At 48.5% G+C, this 20,350-nt stretch overlaps 1 protein-coding gene and 1 long non-coding RNA gene across 3 annotated transcripts in view; both read left to right on the forward strand.

Moving 5' to 3' along the window:
• The first annotated feature begins 1,404 nt into the window (after positions 1-1,404).
• Positions 1,405-7,311, forward strand: LOC136060095 (uncharacterized). The gene is made up of 3 exons (XR_010623322.1): positions 1,405-1,486; positions 1,903-2,077; positions 7,234-7,311. It is a non-coding gene; the product is annotated as an uncharacterized LOC136060095 (long non-coding RNA).
• A 1,947-nt stretch (positions 7,312-9,258) lies between these two features.
• Positions 9,259-20,350, forward strand: part of ZBTB46 (zinc finger and BTB domain containing 46) — a 29,009-nt gene continuing 17,917 nt past the window's right edge. For both annotated transcript variants that reach the window (XM_065754345.1, XM_065754346.1), the window contains exons 1-2: positions 9,259-9,388; positions 16,026-16,995. In XM_065754345.1, coding sequence (XP_065610417.1) covers positions 9,335-9,388; positions 16,026-16,995 — 1,024 coding nt within the window. In that variant the 5' untranslated portion in view covers positions 9,259-9,334. The remainder of the gene's footprint in view (positions 9,389-16,025; positions 16,996-20,350) is intronic.

The following is a 20,350-nucleotide window of genomic DNA, read 5'->3' on the forward strand; positions in this document are numbered from 1 at the left end:
CCTATTCTTTCATTTCCATGTGCATTCTATTTATGACGAGCAATCACATCTTTTCTAAGGACAGAGTAATTGCAGTATTTACCTAAAACACAACACCAAGTTCTAATTAAGGATGGGAGCTATGTATGATCAGCAGAAGGGGATAAAACCTTCCTGAGACCGAAGCCCTGCGTGCTGAGCGGCTCCAGGATCCATCAGCACCTTCTGCCAGCAAAGACCTCGAGCTGGGAAAGGGTTTGGGGTTCTGGTGAGCATTACCCATTGGTGACAGAGGTGGAAAACACACTCCATGACGTGGCCCTGCGTGCAGTAAGGGCAGGTGGCAGAGGGAAACTCCGCTGTGTTCAGCATTTTGTAAGGCTGAAAACTGTCCTGCATCGTAGGAACGGCCAAGTTGTGCAAACTGTTCATTTGCATTTTAATGGGACTCTTTCTAGGAAGGTGCTGTTTGGACTCTGTTGCAATATAAAGTAAAGAGGTAATTAAGAAACACGCTGGAGTTGAAAGGCATTTCGTTCCCATTAATTGGGTTTACTCACACCCTTTTCTAAATTCAAGGTACTGAGGGTACGTGGGAAGAAAACACGCCAGGACATCTGCTTGTTCGAGTGACAGCTCAGAAAGCCGAAAGCACAGCTCTGAGGAACATCCCGGAGCTGAAAGCACCTGGCAGTGCCGCAGCAGAGGGAAGGAAACCACAGCCGACACTTTCAGACCTCCGGCACGCCGTTATCTCAGCAATTACACCGAGGGCAGACAGCCCAACCCAGGGCTGGTCCGTTACTCGTGCGTTCCCCTAGGCTGGGCTGCAATCACAATGAGTGAGCGTTGATAAGCAGCCTGAAAGCTCAGCATCCTCTGCAACACCTCCAGAGCCGCCCGGCCCCGCTCAGCTCACCCTGCGGAGCATGACACAGGTGGGCATGACACAGGGCTGAGGCCTGCGGGGAAACGGGGCGACCTTTGGAGGACCGCCGGAGGACCGAAGCCCGACGCTCCGCTCAGCGCCGTCCCGGCGTGCCCCGCGCCGCCGCGCCCGGGCAGAGCGCCCCCTCCCTTCCCTCCCTCACTTCCGGTGTCCGGCAGTGGCAGAGCCGGCGGCGGCGCCCCCGCTCCCTCGGCGCAAGGGTGGCGGTGGGAGGGGGGAGCAGGGGGCGGGGAAATAGGCGGGGCTTCGGGAGGCCCGCGAGGGGCTTCAGCCAATCGGCGCTCTCGTAGAGGCGAGAAGGGGCGGGGACAGCGGCCGGCACGCGCCGCGCGGCACCACCCTCCGCGCGCCCGAGGGAGCGGCGGGAGCGCGCCCGGCTACCCCCCCCCTTTCCCCCCCCCCCTTTTCCCTCACTCCCTCATCCGACTTCACCCCCCTCACCCCCCCTCCCCCTTCCCCTTCCCTCCCGCCGGGGGGAGGCTGAGGCGCGGAGTGACCGAGGGAGCGCGGCCGCTCCTTCCTCCTCCTCCTCCTCCTCCTCTCCTCCATGGGGCCCAGGTAAGCGCGCGCCCCGCCCTGAGGCGATGGGGGCCGTCATGGCCGCCCCCCCCTCAGTGGGCGCCCCGCTTCCCCCCCCTTCCCCGCCTTCTTCCCTATTGCCACCGTTATCCCCATTTCGCAGCGCTCCATCGCGATCGATCCCCGGAGGGGGGAGGGAGGGAGGGTCACCTCAGGGGGTGACTGCGGGAGGGGTGAGGGGGTTCGCCTCAGGGGGTGACAACGGGAGGAGGGGGGGGTCCACGCGCACAGCGTGTGTATGGGGGGGGGGGTGGGGGGGCAGGGTTTAACCCCCCGGCCCTCCCCCTCTCCCTCCTCCCTCCCTCCTCCTCCCGCCCCCCCCCTCCCACAACCCCCCCCCCCCTCCCCTTCCACCCCCCCCCTTCCCCGTAACCTCCAAAAGGGGAATTTTCCAGCTGGTAATTTCTGCTGCGTCAACACCCGCCCGGCGCGAGGCAGCGCGGCGCGGCGCGGGGGGGGGCACTCGCACGGCCGCCCCGGAGCCCCGCGCGGGGCCCCGCCGCCCCCGGAGCCGCACAAGTTGGAGCGAGAGTTTGTCGGGAGCCCCCAACTGCTGCCGAGAGGGATGAGGTAACGGTGCTGCGGGGCTCGCTGCGTCCCTCCGCCTCTCTTTTCCCCCTTTTTTCCCCTCTTTCCCCCCCCCTTTTTTTCCCCCCTCTTTCCTCTATTTTTTTCCCCCTCTTTCTCCCTCCCCTTTTTTTTAATCCTCCTCCCCCCCCCTTTTTTTTTTCTTCTCTTTCCTCCCTTTTTTTCCCCTTTTTTCCCCTATTTTTTTATTCTCTCTCTTTTTTTTTCCTCCATCCAGCCCCGTTTTGGGTTATTGTCTCCCCCTAAAGCCCGGCTCGCAGCGCCTCCATTTTAATTGCGGGCTGACATGGGGGAAGTGACCCTCTTTTAGAGATAATGACAACACGCGAAAATAATAACACCCTTAGGAAATAAAAGCAACAACAACAAAAAAACCCCGATCCCCGCTCCCGTGAGGGATGTGGGTGCCCCCGTGGGGCTGTAACAAGTGCAGTGCCCTCTGCTCTGCCCCCACCTCGCACAGAGTGCCCCCCCGGGCACCGCGGCCCCTTTGTGTCATACCCCACTGACAGCTGTGGGGCCGGGAGGAGCCCTGTTCCCCACGGGGGCTCGGAGCGCTGTATCTTTGGGGTCGCACCTGAGCAGGGGAGGACAAACAAAGGGGCACTTGAGCAGTTTGGGATGGATTCCCGATGCTGTTGGGTTTTGCGGTCGCTGCGATGCACTTGGCACGCCGGGTGACGAGCGGCATTGTTTGCGGCGGTGCCGGCTGGGAGGTGCGTTCTTCGCGGGCAGCACCTGCACTCGAGTTGTGCGTGTGCGTTTCGGGCACTGCCGGTGTCAGTTCTGCCCGCTCCGGGTCCCCGGCTCCGAACTCCATAAAGTATTCATTATGAGTGCGGTGCTGCGCTCGGGGCTGCTCTGCTGCTCGCGCATCATCACCTCCCTCCTCCTCCCTCAGCTTTTCGGGAGAAGGGAGTGCTTTTCCTTTTATTTCCCCACGAAGAGCTGATGTTGTCCAGGAAGAGCGAGAAAACATAATTGTGATGGATAAACTCCCGGAGGTCTCCCCCTTGCCTCCACACCTGGCTTGTTATGTCTCTTACAGCAGCTTTTCATTGCAAACAAATAGCGACTTTCCCGTGGCAGTCCCGCCCAGGTTCCCTCCGTGTTTGTCAAGTTTTGTGTTGGGAAATCCTTCGTGATGGGGGGAGGAAAAAGAAGGAAAACTGACCAAGGGTGGAGTGTATCGTTAGTCACAGTGCTTGTGGGATTGTCGCTTTGTGGGGTTTATTTTGGGGGTGTGGGATTGTCACTTTCTGGGGCTTATTTGGGGACTCACGCGATCGCAGTGGTGGAATCGAGTTGGTTTGAGCACAGTACCAGAAAAAAAACCCAACAAGGATGCTGTGATAATTGCAGTGCTGAGCGGATATTTATACATTTGAAATGCTGCTGCGTTCTGAAGCGTGTGGGACTCAGTCTTTGAAAATATGACCTGTACGTGGGGTTCTTGGAGGAGGAAAATGGGCCACTTTTTCCCCGTGGTCTTTGTTTTCTGGGACAGCTGTACGATGGAGGAAATGTTCTTTGCAAGAGGGTTTTTTTGTTGTTGTTTAATGGTGGTGGTATTATTTTTTTGTGTGTGGGTTTTTTTTTTTTTGTAACTGGAAGTGCTCAGAGGAAAACCAGTTCAGCACCCCCAGCTCTGCAGAGAAATGAGAGCTCTGTTACCTGCTGTCACCTCCAGTACTCCTGAAGCTTTTTGTCTGCTCTCTCCACTCGCACGGGTTCTTTCTCTGTAGATCTCTGTTTCTGCAGTTCCTGAGTGAAGTTTCCTGCCCTGCAGCACGACAGCAGGCTCACACCCATCCAGCAGGACCGTGGCACATCAGCCCAGCTTTTCAGTGCCTTCCCCAGAGCACTCTGTAACACTCTCTAGTCTCCCCTTAAATTGGTAAAAAAAAAAACCTAGGGGTTTCACAGGGATTTTTATTTAATTTTTTTTGCTCCCGCTCACGGAGGGTTTATAGTTTAGTTTAATGCCAAACAAAGGAGTGAAGAGGGGTTTTGTCTTTGAGGAGCGAACTGCAGCTGTCGTGGTCATCCCGTGCACACACTGTGATTCCCAGCAGCCTGCAGGTTGTGTCCTGGGCATTGCACTGGAAGATTTGGGCACTCTGCATAAGGGGATGAATACCTGTTTGTTGTATGTTGTGTTTGGCTTACTGCTGCCTGAGACAGCACGCAGCTCACCTGTGTTGTTTGTGTGGGATGCTGGGGGCTTAGAGTGCCCAGATGTGGAAAGAGAGTGCTGGGGGATGGAGCTGGGACAATGGCTTTGTGAGAAGCCCAGGGTTAGACTTCCACTTTGTTCTTTCAGAACATCCCTTTATTCATTCCTCGTGGTTTTTCCAGCTGGTACCTTTGCATTGCAGCCCCTTACCCTGAATTGCTGTTGAGTTTTCCTCTTTATTTCCTGCAGACCTGTCTTCTTCTTGGGACCCATCCCATCCCATAGCTGCTCATGGGGTGCTGGGCTCCGTCAGCTGCCTTTCTGGAGGAGGGATGCCTTCACACTCCTCTCCTAAAACATTACTTTTCATACTGCTGAAAAATCAGTTATGCTAAAGATGCTCTTTGTAAATGCAGTGCAGCCTGAGGTCCTCCCTGCCTCTCCTGTGAGGTGCAATGGGGTTTTCTCTCCCTTACAAACAAGCAGCCATCCTCTGAGCAGTTCCTTCAGCTTTCTTTCCTGCCCGTGTATTTAAGAAACATCAGGTTGTGTTCTGGCTGCTTGTGAAGCATTGGTGCTGAGTGCCTGCTGGGTGCTGTGTGGGCAGGTCGTGATCCTGGACAGCAATTCTAATGAGATGGAAACGCTTCCACTTGGCAGCATTGGGTTGCAGGGAGGTGGGGGCACACACATGCGTTGGAGCAGTGTGGCTTTGCAGGTTGCTGGCAGGTGAGAGCCAACCCTCCTGCTGCCTGGCTGCCAACCCTTGCCTTGGTCCCTGCGTGAAAATCATCCTGCACGCATCAGATGTTCCTAGTATTTGCTTTATGAGCTGAGGAGGGGTCTTCTGTACAGCAGGGAGGCTGCAGAGCCCCAGAAATATTCTACAAACACAGCTACTGGCTTATGTGTGGATTAAAATAAACTTAGTAACAAGAATGTCGGAGCACATGCCAAGAACTTAGCTGCTTAAGAACCCTACTTAGAAAAGTGAGCGGGGTTTTACATATTAAGGAATATGTTTATACCTGTGTCCGCTTAAATCCCCAGCTACCTTCCATCATTTCTGTGCTCTCATACTGGACAAAGTGCCTGTTCCTCCCGAGCTGCTTTTCCCTCTTGTATTACTCAACTTGTGGTTAATATTTCAGGATGAAGATATTAACAAAACTCACACCTTTTGTACTAATATACCATTGGAGGAAATGCCTTTCTCACCAGTGCTCTGAAACAGAAGAATCAATGGTCTGTGTTGGCCATTAGCACTTAAAGTGCCCAAACCTGACACCAACTAATTAAATACTGATAAAAGAAGTAATCAGGATGCAGTGCTCCTTAATTCCTGCTCCATAGTGCTGGAGGATGAGGTGCCAGCAGAGCCCAAGAGCAGCTTACAGGCTTCTTTCTGACTGCCATGCGTCTGTCCTATCTTCATTCCTCTTTGGGTTTGATCAACTGTTACAGGATGGGGAATAAAAAAGATCAGATTGACACTAAGAAGTAAGAAGGGACACCTGCCTGAGGCACTGAGTGCTGTACCAGGAACTACAGACACAAAAGCTGCAGAGCACTGTGTGTGTGTTATCTGTTATCAGCTGGCATGGTCCCAAATCCTGCGTCTCTTTTCTCTCATGTAGGTGTCCTTTCCCTCAGCTCCCCCCCATATTTCCCTTTTAAAATCACCCCACGATTCTTCCTCCTTTCCCTCTACCCTTTGTACGTTCTGAGTTTGGGAGTTTCAGCAAAGATCCCCTCATGAAAAAGCCAGAAACCCAACGAGAGCACTTTGGGGGAAGCTCCCAGCAGGGTAATTCCCAACATGACGTGCCTTAACCCTCTTTTTTTACTCTGGTGCTTTTTTTGTTGGCTTTTGGGTAACAGAGACACAAATGTGACGTCTTTTGCTTCGGTTATTTTCATGACTCCACTGTTGTGAGCAGGAGCTCAGCTCTTGTGGGAGTCAGTGGCACTGGGACAGGTAAGCTCTGCTGGGGCAGCTGTCAGCCTGTCTTTAATGCTGTCCGTGGAGCAGATAGACACACAGCTGAATTCTTATCTTTCTGATGTCACTCTTGAACCTTCTCAATGCTTGCTTCACCATTGGCTGTTGTGCACTGTGCCCCACACAGGTGGGATGGAGAGGCAGAGCTGGAAGGCGTGGGGAGATGGGTGAGGGAGGCACGTGGATGTTTGCATGGTGCAGAGGTGTGCACAGTGCCTTTTGGAAAGGTTCATCCTGTTGCTTTAGCACACGGTTGGACGTGTTCTTTCTGGCTGCATTGCTTTTCTGGTGGGCACTTGTGCCTTTTTCTGCAGCTCTGTGGGTTTTCTTCAGAACGTGTAACTGTTTGTAAAGAGGAACAGCCAGCTGTGCTTGCTACCCGTGCGTGCTGCCCTGTGGCTCAGGCACGGCATTGCCTTCTGGAGGCTGTGATTCAGCAGAGATGAGCAAGAATAGAATTCAAATGTCTTCGTTTTGTACAATGCAGGCACGGTTTCCCTGCAACCTCAGGCAAATAGTTTGGTTTTGGGGTGGCGGTGGAGATGACTGTAATGGTGAGTTGAGGTTAATATTAACCCTGCTTGTGTCACAGGCGCCGTGTGAGCATTAATCAAATCTTTATGGTGCTAAGTGGAATGTCCAGTGTTGATAGGGGATCTTCAAGCAGCTTCAGCAAGTATTGTTTGCTGCAAGGAGTTCCTCAGGGTGCTATGATCTGAAAGCGAGGCCAGAAGTTGTGAGTTGTCCTAAAATCCTAGGTTAAATAAGTTAATGCAAGGGCTGACTCACTTTCCATACACTTAGAAAGAAATATTTCAGAATATTTCACCTTTAAGCTGGGAAACAGTCTTGTAAGTGTTGAGTTGTTTTACCTACTGCTTGTAATTAAGTTTTGATTATCTTTTTGCTTTAAGCTAATGTAGATTTTCACTTTTCCCTCCTTTCCATTCCCAAATACAGGACACCTGGAGAACCTCGTGGAGCTCCATACTATCTTCCTTCCTTCACCAAACCATGCACGATGCAGCTGTGAAACGTGGCACTTTGCTTCCCTAACAGAAAGCATTGTCAAATATTGGTGAGTTCAGAACATCCAAGGGTGTTTTTGTCACGTGGTGATGGAAAGAGAATATCTGGAGGTTGCCCTGTTGGTAAAGCTTGCAGTTGTTTCATAAAATTTGGCTTCAAATTGATAACAAAGGCTGGTTGAGAAGCGGTACCCAGTGCATAAGTTGGAGAAATCCCTCTGGCTGCTCCTGTGCTCCCACCTCCCGGTGGGGCTGCCTCCATGCATCCCCATCACCAGGTTTTGTCCCTTCTGTGAGATGTGCAGAACAGGTGCAGAATGCAAAGCGAGGAAAAGCGAAGAGCTGTACAAAATAGAAGAGGTCTCAGCTTTACTGTTTTTGCCAGACTGTGCTGGCTTAGTCTGTGACTGTGAGCTGGGAATAGGAGAAATTCCAGCATCAAGGGCAGGAGAATGCTTGATGATGCTGGAATGGGCTCTAAAAGGGCTAAAGGACAGCAATAAAGTAGTTTGAAGTCTGTACAGTTAAGGAGCAGGGAAGCAAAAGTCTTGCTTATAGGAGAGTATTTATTTTATCTTTTATTTTCTCCTCAGCCAGAGTAGCATCTAAATGCCTTTTGCAACATCTTTGGCACCTCTAATGAATGTGGCAATGTGAAGATTAAATGTTAAATCTGTGAGCTTTTAGGTTTATCTGAGTTAATGGATATCCAAGCAGAAGCCCCTGAAAATTGTTTGCAAAACGATAGCTTGAAGTTACACTTGTGACACACGCATGGTACTGGCACAGGCTGCCCAGGGGGGTTGTGGAGTCTCCTTCTCTGGAGATATTCAAGACCCGCCTGGACACCTACCTGCGTGACCTGGTTTAGGGAACCTGCTTTGGCAGGGGGGTTGGACTTGGTGATCCCTAGAGGTCCCTTCCAATCCCTGTGATTCTGTGATTGTGTGACCCTGGGACGAGGGGTAAATGGGAGCCTACCAATCCCAAACCTGAGTGAAAATACAGATAAATTTCATAACACGCTGACCGAGTCGTTTCCCGTACGTCAGTGTTGGTCATGCCCTCCCTTGCTCTTCTTTTCTTTTTGTTTTTTTTTCCTCTAACTGCCTAAATAAAAGGTCTGTCAAGAGCTAGCCAACACAATTGCTATGGAGAAGCAATCAGAATTAGAGGCAAGACTTGGCAGTCGGAAATAGAGATTAAGAACAAAGTCAGTGGTATTTGCTCGAATTGGGTTATATTTGTGTATTTGTTTTCAAGATTTTCACAGTTAGGTTTGCTGCCATAAAGGTGCTTGGGTCTTCCTTTTTACTTCGTTTGCTTATTGGATTCATTATTTGACCATTCATGATGGCATTACCTCGTACTGGAGAAGCTTTCTTTACCTGTATTTTCTCATGTTTCCTTTGCGACACATTTTCAAAGACTCAGGATCATTTTGTCCCGTAACCCAGAGTGGCATCAGCCGTAGGAACTGTCCCTCTGGTCTTTCAAGAGGAATATCTTGAATATTGCATTGCAAGCACAGGTTATGTCAGGAGCTCTGCTGGTGACTTTCAGCCTCATTGTCTGATAGGTCACATAAGGTGAATTAGTGCTCTTTGGGCCACAGATGTCTTTTTAGAAAGTCATCAGATTGAGAATGTTTTCAAAAGCTACCAAACAGGAAACACTGTTGTTTCATGGATGTGTTTGAAGTTCTAGTATCCAAAATTAGATTGCTTTTTTCCCATACTTACAAGAAGTAACTTGCTGACGCTATTGCAAGAAGGTAACCTGGCTTTAATTACCTTTAATGTGTAGATCTGCTTTGAGTCATCTTTCTGTTCATTAGATGATACGTAGATCTTTTACATCAGTTTGGAGGGAAAGGACTTCAACGTGTACTGCTGCTGTTCAGTGATCTTTTGTTCATTGCGAATAACGTCTGGTTTTGTCTTTTACTGTAGCTCTGTCATTCTACAAGAGTTCACCACAGTGCTGTTGGAAGGCCAAGGACAGGGCACTGCTGTGCTGCCCTCGGACTGTTGATGTCCTCAGCTGCTTCAGGAGAAGCACCAGAGCTGGAACCCAGTTTGTTACTGGTATGCAGTAATTGTCTTTTCTGTTTGTTGTTTTTTTGTTTTGTTTTGTTTTAATTGAAGTTTCTCTTAGAAGACCACTGCAAATCTTTTCACTAATTGTTGATTGAAGGATGTGACAGAGAAACCAACGTCTCCAGTGTTTCTTTTTTCGGTTCTGTTTTTGTTTTTCTAATTCTGCTTTCTAATTGCTCTCCTTCCAAACTGAGGAGGCCAACAGTTTTCCCCCAGCTTTCATTTTCTTGTGAAGTTCTTCATGCACTGTCGGAGTTAATGAAGGTTAATAAATGAATTTCTCTGAGCTCCCCTCAGTAGTCCCGTGGTCCTGCTATGTTTCTGTACCCTGCAGGTTCTGCAGGCTGGAGCTGGCCCGGCAGCCTGACATCAGTGGTCTGACAGATCATGGCCACACCACTGGCTGAAAGCTGTGGAGTGGGATGTGAGATGTTTGATGATAGCTCTGTTGTTTTATGTTCTGCTTACTGGTTCTTGTTCAAGTTGCAGAAGGCAAGCTGTGACAGCAGAGCAGAGGGCTGAGAGCATACAGCTTTCTGGATGTCCTTATTGCTCTTGCTGAAACTGGCCTTCCTCTAATTCCTAGTTGCATTTAGATCTATGTATTTTCACAGCAGAAGCAATTGTAGCTTGATGATGTGGTCTTAACCATATTGTTTGTCCTGCCAAACTCTAATCCAGACAGATGGAAGTGAAATCCCTTTACCTGTACCAACACCCAGCAGGGAGTGAGCTCTTGGCCATGTGCTGCAGCTGTTAGAGCTCTGCTCATGGGCACTACCCGCTGCAGAGATGCCAAGTGGAGCTACTGCCATGGGTAACGTTGGCTTCAATCATAGAATGGTTTGGGTTGGAAGGGGACCTTTAAGACCATCTACTTCCACCCCCTGCTGTAGTCAGGGACACCTCCCTCTAAGCCAGGTTGCTTGAAGTCTTATCCAGCCCAGCCTTGAATACAGGTGTTTTAGTGAATTGCCAACGGGCAGATGTTAACTGAATATTGGTGGGAAGTGGACCAAGTTTTTAAGTCCAGCAGTCAATGAGAATGGAAGGGGCTCAAATCTGATGATAGAAATGCAGCTAGGTAATGCAGCTGTGGGCTTGGTGGTGGCAGTGAGGTGTCTTGTGTCTTTGTTGAGTTCACTGAAAAACATACGACCAACTTAACAGCATGCTGGTTTCTTGAATCAAAGTAGAAGAGTTTCTCTTGCGGCAGCTGTTCATTTTCATAAGCTGTTACTTCCACCTACTTTGAGTAAAACTGAAACACAAATACAGCTTTGGAGAACGCGGTATAAGGAAATGAAAACTATCCTAGTAGCTGTGTGCCCTTCTTCAAAGGCCCTTGTGAGGAAGCCCTTCAGCTGGGAGCTGCGCATTTGAAAAACTCAAGCGGTGTCTCTGCAGGGAGTTGCACCCATTAATGTCCCAGTTCTCCCATTCTCTCTCTCATTTGGAAGAATACTCCAAGTACAGGCACTGTCCTTTCCAGTTGTTAAGGTTACGCTGTGGTTTTGTTCTTTTTTCCTCCCTCCAGCATAGGGTGCATGGGTAGGAGGAATCCTCTGTATTTCTGTTGTGTTTGATTGGGTAAAAGTGAAACTCTGCACTCAGAGAACCTTGTGCAAGGGGAGTGTCAGTCCAATCTCACCTTACAGAGCTCCTCTGGAGAGGAATTTAAAAAATGTTGGAATGTCTTGGGAGTGGAGATATGGAGAGGACATGGAGAAGCAGCAATGGGGTGTGTTTGTTTTTGTTTTCTTGGTGGTGGGCTTTCTTTTGTGTTGTAAACCATCCGAGTGGATTTCAGTTCCTCCTTAATCTGTTTTCCCTTCTCTCTGGAGAGAAATGGAGGAGGAAACAGCACATTTTTGGTGAAATTCCAGTTGGCCTGTTTTCCCCAGGGAGCACAGAGTGGTGGAGGAGCATGCTGCTTGGTCCTCCCTAACCAGAGCCCTCTGTGCTATGGGTGGAAGGTTACATTAAGAAAACGGCACCAGGCTAAGCAACATGGGGCTCAAGTTTTTGGTTTTGCAAGACAGCAAAAAGTATTTTCCTCTTTTACAAGGCTCTCAATTGGTGAGGAAGAACTGTAGTCCATTTTTGCTGCTGTTTTCTGTCAGAGCGAGGGGAATGGAGTGCTTTGGAGTTTATTTTCGTCCCCACTGTTTCCCAAGGGAAGGGATGGTGGAGGCTTTCATCTGTGTGCTGTGTTTCTTCTCTGTGGCTCTTGGTCAAAATTGAAATGATTTGCTGAGTTTTAGGCATTTGAACCCCTTAATTGAGAGATTTTGGTCGGGGGACTTATTCCAGGTATGTGTGCAGAGAGGTTGGCTGTGTGAGCATTATTGGCTCTTCTTTTCGCCGTAGGTGAAATTCACTTTAAGTGAATATTCTGTTTACTCAGACTGTTATTATGCCATCAGGTGATATTTTCGTGTACAAACAGCTGTACTGCTAATGCAAAATAAACACTTCCTATAAACGGTGCATTTGTTCAGTTAGGTTCTTTCTAGTTGGGGCTAAAATGTGTATAAATTCTTAATGTTTGCTTTAAGACCAGAGCTTTGACAACAGGAGAAACAAAAAGCTGCCCTGTATCTTGGCAGAAGTTGGCAGGAAGGTGATGATTAAATCTGCTCGATGACTTTTTGCTCTTACCTGCAAGTGCTGTTTGTTTAGGGATGATTTTTCTAGTTATTTCTAGGAAAGCAGTAGAATCACCGTACTATCTGTGAATTGAGTTATGGAGAAAGCCTGCTCTCCTACCATTTATTTAGTGGAAAATCTACAGATGAGCTCTTACAGTTCATTGGCTTCTTGGAAAGCTGTGTTGGGCCATGTGCTGTCACCAGAGGCCCAAGCCAAAATAATTTCAGTAGGTGTTCAGCTTTGAGATCCTTTGGTGCATTAAAGAGACCTGAGATAAAACAAAAAGTGTAGCACTGATCTTTGGGGTCCACCTTGAGCAATCTCAGTGGTATCTGTGCTGTGCTCCCACCAGGACTCAGAGGGGCACTGCCTTCCTGGAGAAATCCTTCTGCTGTGTTTTGTAAGGAGAGATGAGATAAACATTCTTATCAAGAAAAAAAAAAGGGAGGAAAAAAGCCCAACACCAGCCAAGAGGCCACAAAACAGCATGTGAAATTGGAGCAGAAGAGCACAGGGTTTTGAAGCTTCCTGAATTTTTAACTACTAGCAAATTGCCTTAAATTTCACTTGGATTAATTCCCTGGTGCTCCTTGACATTAAACGGGTGTTCTCGTTTGACATGGGTAGACAGAAAACTAATTAATTCCTCTGAATTTGAGGCATATTTAATTTTCTCCCCCAAAGACCTCTCATTTAAAAGGTACAAGGCTGTGACAAATGTTGCGTGGGGGATGATATGTGCAGGGGGCAGACCTTAAGCCAGGGAGGCCCAAGACTTCCCCAGTAACAATTGCTGCCATGGTAGATGTGGATACTCTTGTCCTTGGGCTAATCAATACAACTCGACATCTTCGCTTGCACACTTGGAAATGCTGTCACAGGACCTCCTCCCAGTGGAGGATTGCTGCTCTTTGTGGCGGGTGCCTCCCCTCTTCATCTCTTTATACTTAAGATAAGTACTTTGGAACAAGGATAAGCTGCCACTATTTGCAAAGGGCGATGCATCTTCTCATTATTCTAACATGCATTACTATATCCTTTATATTTTAGAACATCAAGTGGCTTTGTTCTCCTGTCCAGAAGGCACCTCCTGCTCTTGTCCCCAGCCCTTGGGGATGTGGGCATTCACAGGGCTGTGTGGCTGCAGGGTGTCTGCTGTCAGCAGGAGGGAGGGGAGCCAGGGAGGAATCTTGCAGAGTTTTTTATTATTTTTTCTTCTGTGGTTAGTAAAAAAAATCTCTTGATAGGAAATTAAGTCAGAGGGAAGCTATTTCATAAACAAGCTAGCAAGTGCTTCATCCGTAAGAAAGGGTGGATTAGTCTGTCTGCTGCTCAAACTGCTCTGCTCTAAACTGAAGGTAGAAGGAGACAAATGCCTAATCCAGGTTGCTGGCATGGGCAGCTCAAACAAAGAATGAGGTGTATCTGAAATAGGCTGCTATCAGCAGTGAGGGGAACCCAACCGTGCGCTGAACTAAGCTCAGTAAACATCTGTAGTAGTAAAGAAGGAAAATTTCAAGGAATCAGGGTAATATCTAGCTGCAGGACATTCAAGAAGAAATCCAGGAAAAGCTGTTGTTGCATAAAAGCACATGAGCAGAGAAGGTATCAACAGATTTCTTTTCTTTTCTGAAAGAGTGGTCAGGCACTGGAATGGCCTGCCTAGGGAGGTGGTTGAGGCACCATCCCTAGCACTGTTCAAGAAGCGTTTAGATGAGGTGCTAAAGGACTTAATTTAGTAGTTGGGTAGAGATAGTGATAGGAGGATGGTTGGACTAGATGATCTTATAGGTCCTTTCCAACCTTATGAACTTATGAACTTATGAAATATTCCTGATGGTAATCTGTATTACATTAAGGAGGAGAACGTTACCTTCTTCCAAGCAGTTGCAGGGAGATGGTATCTCGGAGCCTGGATTTTGTTACCTGTAAAGGAAGAGCAAAAGGAAATGCCATATCTGGAACACTGGGGTCGTTGCATGATTGTGTTGTGAGAAGTCTTGCATCTCCTGCAGAATCACGTGGCTATGGCAGCTGGTGGAGGCAGGATTGATGATGGACAACTCTCTTGATGCTCCATGGCAATTCGTATTTCCTGAGGGAGCTAAGCTGACTGTTCAGCTCCTAAAAGTAGATGCAGCAGTGGTTTCAAGAATAAAGACAAAACTGAACTGTCACTCTGCCTTAATAGGTGGTTCTCCCAAAGCTGAAGATGGCTGTGAAGCAGTGGCAGCCACCTCCTGTGCGTGGGTTAGAGGGTGTCTATGCTGCCTGGGTCTGACAGAATCTTTCCAGGCCTTCAAAGGCCATTTTACAAATTGACTCTTCATGTTCTTGCTCCTGAGCTCTCATTTTTGGTTGTCTATTTATTGAGATGGAGGTGGCTGGAGCTGAGGTCCCTGGGTAGTTTCCAGTGTTACATAGGTAGTGGTTTTTGGATAGTGTAGACTGCACTGCTTTTGAGCACTTTTGAATGTAGATAAGCTTCTTCATGTCTTTTGTGCTTAATTCTACAGAAGAGCTGCACGGAGTTGAAGAACATAAACCCCGGTTCTGCCTGTTCACATTGCAGGAGGGAGGATGGGCCTTCTTCTTTGTTTCTCAATGGTTAGGGACCAGCTGCTCTCATGAATTAGTGCTCCTGGTGCTGCTCAGGAGACAGCCCCATTCCTACAGAACGGAGGAGGCCTGTGCAGGCAATGGCTGCATAACTCGACCTTGTGATCATCAGGTGGAGCTGTAGCAGAGAGGTGTTGGTAACGTGTGTTCTGTGGGCTTGTTCCCCAGCCAACGGCGTTGGCTCAACTGTTGCTGGTTGGCTTCTGTAGGTGGTATTAATAGCACAGGCAGGGGCATGGATCTTAGATATCTGTGTTCCCCAGTGCTGGAAACCTTCCTGCATGCATCAGTGAACTTTCCCAATTGCAGCTGCCCTAGGCCTGCCCACTGCTGCTGGTTGGTTTGAACAGATGGGACTGAATGTGGATTTGAAGTGAACGTGTGTTGAAAAGTTGCTGCAAGCTTGCTCGGTCTTGCTGGCAGTGCTTGTATTTTACCACGTACGCTTTGGGACTGGGAGAGCTCAGGGCTGTGTTCTCACAAGGATTTCCTTTTTATCAGCAATCACTGGTATCCTAAATCCAGGACATTTCTGACCGTGGTGACACTCCAAGCATACACACATTTTACAGTTGTATGTTGAGTTGTGGACCTCAACATCAGCTTCACAGTTGGAGCTTCTTATGCTGGGACAAATTCAAGTTTTTGGAGGAAAGGAATAGTTATCCCTCACTGTTGTAGGGCTGGAGCACCTCCCTTGTGTATAAAGGCTGTGATTTATAGCACGTTTTCACCCAGCATCTTGTGGGGAAAACTTAATGTCATAGCTCTGATCTATTGCTGGTTTGGTTTGGGTGGGGACTTGAAATTTTGTGATCTGTAGTCTCAGATTTTGCCTACTGCTTTTCTGACTTGGAGGCAGTGTTTATAGCTGCTCAGCAGCAGTTCTGCGAAGGGTGTAGCTGCTTTCAGACAGCTTCTGATGCTGGGAGATTTCAGCTGCTGGTGCTCTGGTAATGCCTTTTCCCACGAGGAAACTGTTTCAGAGTGACTTACTAAAGTTTGTATCCACCAGCATGGTTACAAGTGCCGGACTTGTATCCAAACCGAATTGTACTGATTGCAAACAGTGACAATCAGTGGCTTTTCTACCGCAGTAACTTCAGGCAGGTTTTCTTTCAAGTCTGAAACAATGTAAAGAAATGTTTCTCTGGGATATATTGAGGTGCTGGAGGACGATTTTAGCAACAACTATTTGCAGTCTGAATCCTATCATAAGGGTGGACCCGTTCTGGGCCACTCTTGCGTTCTGTGATGCTCGTTCAAGATGACCCTGCTGTTGAACGTGGTACAGTTTGGGATCGATCTGAGCTTGTTTGGATGTTGTTACACAGTTGTTTCCTTCTCCATGCAGGACTTGTGGAAGAGGAAACACAAAGACTTCCAAATGAATAACAGAAAGGAAGATATGGAGATTGCCTCCCACTACCGGCACCTGCTTCGGGAGCTCAACGAGCAGCGGCAGCACGGCATCCTCTGTGACGTCTGCATCATAGTGGAGGGCAAGATCTTCAAGGCTCACAAAAACGTTCTGCTTGGGAGCAGCCGCTACTTCAAAACGCTGTACTGCCAGGTACAGAAAACCTCCGACCAGGCCACGGTCACCCACCTAGACATTGTCACTGCACAAGGCTTTAAGGCAATCATTGACTTCATGTATTCTGCACACCTAGCGCTGACCAGCAGGAACGTCATCGAGGTGATGTCGGCTGCCAGCTATCTGCAGATGACGGATATCGTGCAGGCCTGTCACAACTTCATCAAGGCAGCTCTCGACATAAGCATCAAGTCAGACGCCTCGGATGACCTCGTGGACTACGAGCTGGGAGCCCCCTCGAGCAGCAGCACGGACGCTCTGATCTCCGCAGTGGTGGCTGGCAGGAGCATATCACCCTGGCTGGCTCGACGGACGAGTCCAGCAAACTCTTCTGGAGATTCTGCTATCGCCAGCTGCCACGAAGGAGGGAGCAGTTATGGGAAGGAGGATCCGGAACCAAAAACTGACAGCCACGAAGACGTTTCGTCTCAGTCTCTTTGGTCTAGTGACATGGGCTATGGGTCTTTACGTATCAAAGAGGAACAGGTTTCTCCCTCTCATTACGGAGGGAGCGAACTACATTCTGCCAAGGATAGTGCAATACAGAACACTTTCTCAGAACAAGGAGTGGGGGATGGCTGGCAGCCCACGGGGCGCAGGAAGAACAGGAAAAACAAAGAAACTGTGCGTCACATTACACAGCAAGTGGAGGACGACAGCAGGGCAAGTTCTCCAATGCCATCTTTTTTACCTGCCTCAGGATGGCCATACAGCAATCGAGACCCAAGTAAGTCATTCTGTTTTCATTGCTGGCATGAGGAACGTTAATTGCATCTGTTTATGGTATGATCTTTTCTGTCTCAAAGTTAAGATGGCTGTCCTGCTAACCATGGGCAGTTAATAGATCCAGGACTGCTGGTGATGTTGGGTTTGGTGTTTTTTCCCTAAGGACTTTTAAGCGAGCGTGGCATTGAGCTCCTTCAGGCTGAATTCCTCAAGTCAGCCTCTGATAGTGGTTAGCCCATCTTTCATTGCATACCGGAACCCAAGAGAGGGTGGGTGAGGTCATATATATGCTTCTGTTGTCAAATTCAGGTGAAAAAAGCAGTATAAACAGTAGTGAAAGTCTGAATAGTCTTTATGAGCTGAAAAAGGATTCGTAAGTTGCTTGCAAACTAAAGTTTGAGTGTGGCTTTCACTAGCATTTAAATGAATGGGTAGCTCTGCAAATATCTTCAGTAGCGTTCCATTTTACAGTTATCTACTGCTGTAGGTTTGCATGTAATTATTCTAATTGGCTAGTGATAAAATCTAAACAACTTCAGTTAGAAGAAAAATGTGAGATAACTTAAGATAACAGTGATTTATGATGAATCCTGGCTTTACAGTGCACGTGTTCTAGGGTTGTTTGGAGCAAAGACTCAGTGTGGAGTGCCCGGAATGTGACTGGTGCTCAAATAGTTCTCATTTTCACTGCATCCCTTAAAACCAACACAAACACTCGTATTTCTGTGAGGTGGGTGGGTTTGGGACAGGTATTTGAGACAAACCATGAGTGTTGGAGCCACAGCAGAAGTGGAGCTGCTCTTAGCATCTTAGCTGATCTTAGCAAGCTGCTTATAGATGGAATGTTCTTCGAGCTGTGCTTTTGAAAAGAGTGCCAAGTGCAGGAGATTGTGCTACTGGAAGCTGAGTGATGTCTACATCATTAAAATCCTAATTGGCAGGGAATAGAGCAGAAGTGCCCTTTTCTTCACAGCTGTTTGCAGATGAGAGGAACACAGCTCCTGGTGTTGACTTAGTGCAGTGCTGGGCCAGCACAGCAACAGGCACAGCCCAAGAGGTTGGTGAAAGTCTTGTCCTAAGAGCAGTTTCCAATGAGAGAGGTGTTTGTGAAGATGGAAAAGGGCAAGCTGAGTGCTGGTGACTGGGTGAATTGCTTCAATATTCCACTTGTCCTCACTGAGCGAAGGGAAAAACTGAATGCGAGGTGAGCAGAGTGCCAGGACTGAGACAGCACGGGGCTGGGTGTGTTGGCAGCACCTGGGCACTGCTCTGAGAGCAGCATGAGGCTCGGTGAGATGGTCCTGCTGAGCCTCAGCTGTTCCTGCTTTTCTCTGTATTCAGCAGCCTGGGAAGTGAGCAGAGATGGAGTTCTCCTATGTGTGCTGCTGCAGGGTGAGGACAATTGTGCAGAGAACAAGAGAGCGTCCCTGCTGTGGGACCCCAAACACCACTATCCCACTGTCTCTCTCCAGACAGGAGGGTCCTTGGGTCTACTGAACACTGCATGAGTATTCCCCATCTCCAGCAGGTGGAAGCAGCCCTCCTACAATCTGCTCTCTGCAGTTGCAGAGCTGCAGGGTTCCACTCAGGTTCCTTGTTGGTACCACAGGTTCTTCTCTCTCCAAAGCAGCCAAGGGGTGCTCCACTCCTAGCTCCAAGGCATGAAGAAAAATGGCACGTTTTTGGTGTAAAAGCAGGTAATGACAAGTGTCTGTGCTGTGTCCCAACTGTCTGGGATGTGTGTTTCACTCTTTAAATTTCATCTTAAGGTTGTGTTTGAATTTGGTGGTGTCAGGCTTTGTTCTGTGAAGCAGACTGCAACCCCTTTTAGTTAGAAGTATTCCCAGTCGCATTGCACAGAGCTGAGAACAGAGGGTGCCCCTGTGCTGAGGAAGTGGGCACAGAAGGCTCTTCCACGAGCACGTTAAGAAAGAAGTGTGCTCTTTGAAGCTCCCTTATCTTTCTTGATCTACTTGCTTATTTGAAGATGCTGCTTGTGAGGTGTGCTAGCTCTGCGTAACGGATAACCTGGGTAGCCTTTGCAAATGCTGCAGTGCTGTAGGACTAGCACAGACCTTCTGGCAGCACAAAGCTAATTCAGGAGAGTTAATCTTAAAACTACAGCGTTTAGTTCTTCCTCCTGACACTGTGCCAGGTAACCTTTAGGACTTCCTTGCAAGCAGCACCGCATTTCAGCAGGATGCAGGCAGCATATTGGAAGGTGGATCTTGCAAATGACGGTGGCATCACACCTTGAATTCAGTGGTAGGGGGCAGCAGCTGTAAGGGAACACTTACTCCATACCCAGTGCAGCTTTTGAGACAGCTCCAGCTCATTTCCACTCAGCTGTGGGGATTCTTGTCCTGGTGGCACGTCTGGAGGGCCTGGCTGTGGAGCTGGTAGTGTTTGCAAGGCCCATGAGGACAGCTCTCACGAGCAGAGCTGCTTTTCCCTTTCCATATAATGGAAAGCACTGTCACTTGTGGGGTGTCTCTTGAAGAATTCATTGATGGTTTTATTTACACGTGTTAGTTCAAGCGCAGTTGCTATGAATCAGGAAATATGTCTAAGGAAGTACTCCCACACATCTTCTGAGTGTTTGCACCCTGAAGCTGTAAGTGATTCTTTTTTTCTTCTTTTTCCGTACCAATTGACTGTGAAATGACACTAATTATTCTCAAAACAGAACAGTCATTTTTAAAGACAATGCAGCTTAAAGACATCTCGCTTTACTGTGTTTAAATGCAGTGAAAAAATGCTCTATTCTGTAAGAAGAGCTTTACATTACCCAGAGTGGTGACCTTCATGGGAAGGGTGGGCAGGACTTCACCTTCTGACCTCGTAGACATCCAGGTCTGATAATTCCTACTGAAGTCAGATTCTTAATGCTTGGGATCCTGGCTACGTGCATGTGCACTGAGCACCTTTGCACAGTGCCAAGGGCATTGCTTCAGCTGTGCTACTTGACATGTTTTCTAGTGGAGTGGTGGAATAAGGGTCTGAGATACTGTGAGCAGGGAAAGAACTCAACATGGCATCGGACTTGTGGCTTTACTTGCTGCTTTACTTATAAACAGTTTACTGCCCTCAAGAGCTGCTATTAAAAAGGAAAGAAGAGACGTCTCTCAGGCTGCTGCTCTGCTGCACTCATGGGCACCACGCTGCCTGGCTGTGCCAGCAGCTGCTGGCTGCAAAAACATTTTGCATAAAGGCTGTGGAGAGTGCCAGCTGCAAGCTAATGAATTATATTGGGGCTCAGCCTTCATGGAAATAAAAGTTCTGAGCTCTGTTATTAAAGGGTTAGGTCAGGTTGTTTTCAAATCGGGAGACCAAAGTCAGTGCTTTTCAGCCCGGAC

The sequence above is a fragment of the Cyrtonyx montezumae genome, unplaced genomic scaffold (assembly GCF_038088225.1).
Source record: "Cyrtonyx montezumae isolate F1298 unplaced genomic scaffold, pur_monq_1.0 scaffold_9, whole genome shotgun sequence".
Taxonomy (NCBI): Eukaryota; Metazoa; Chordata; class Aves; order Galliformes; family Odontophoridae; genus Cyrtonyx; species Cyrtonyx montezumae.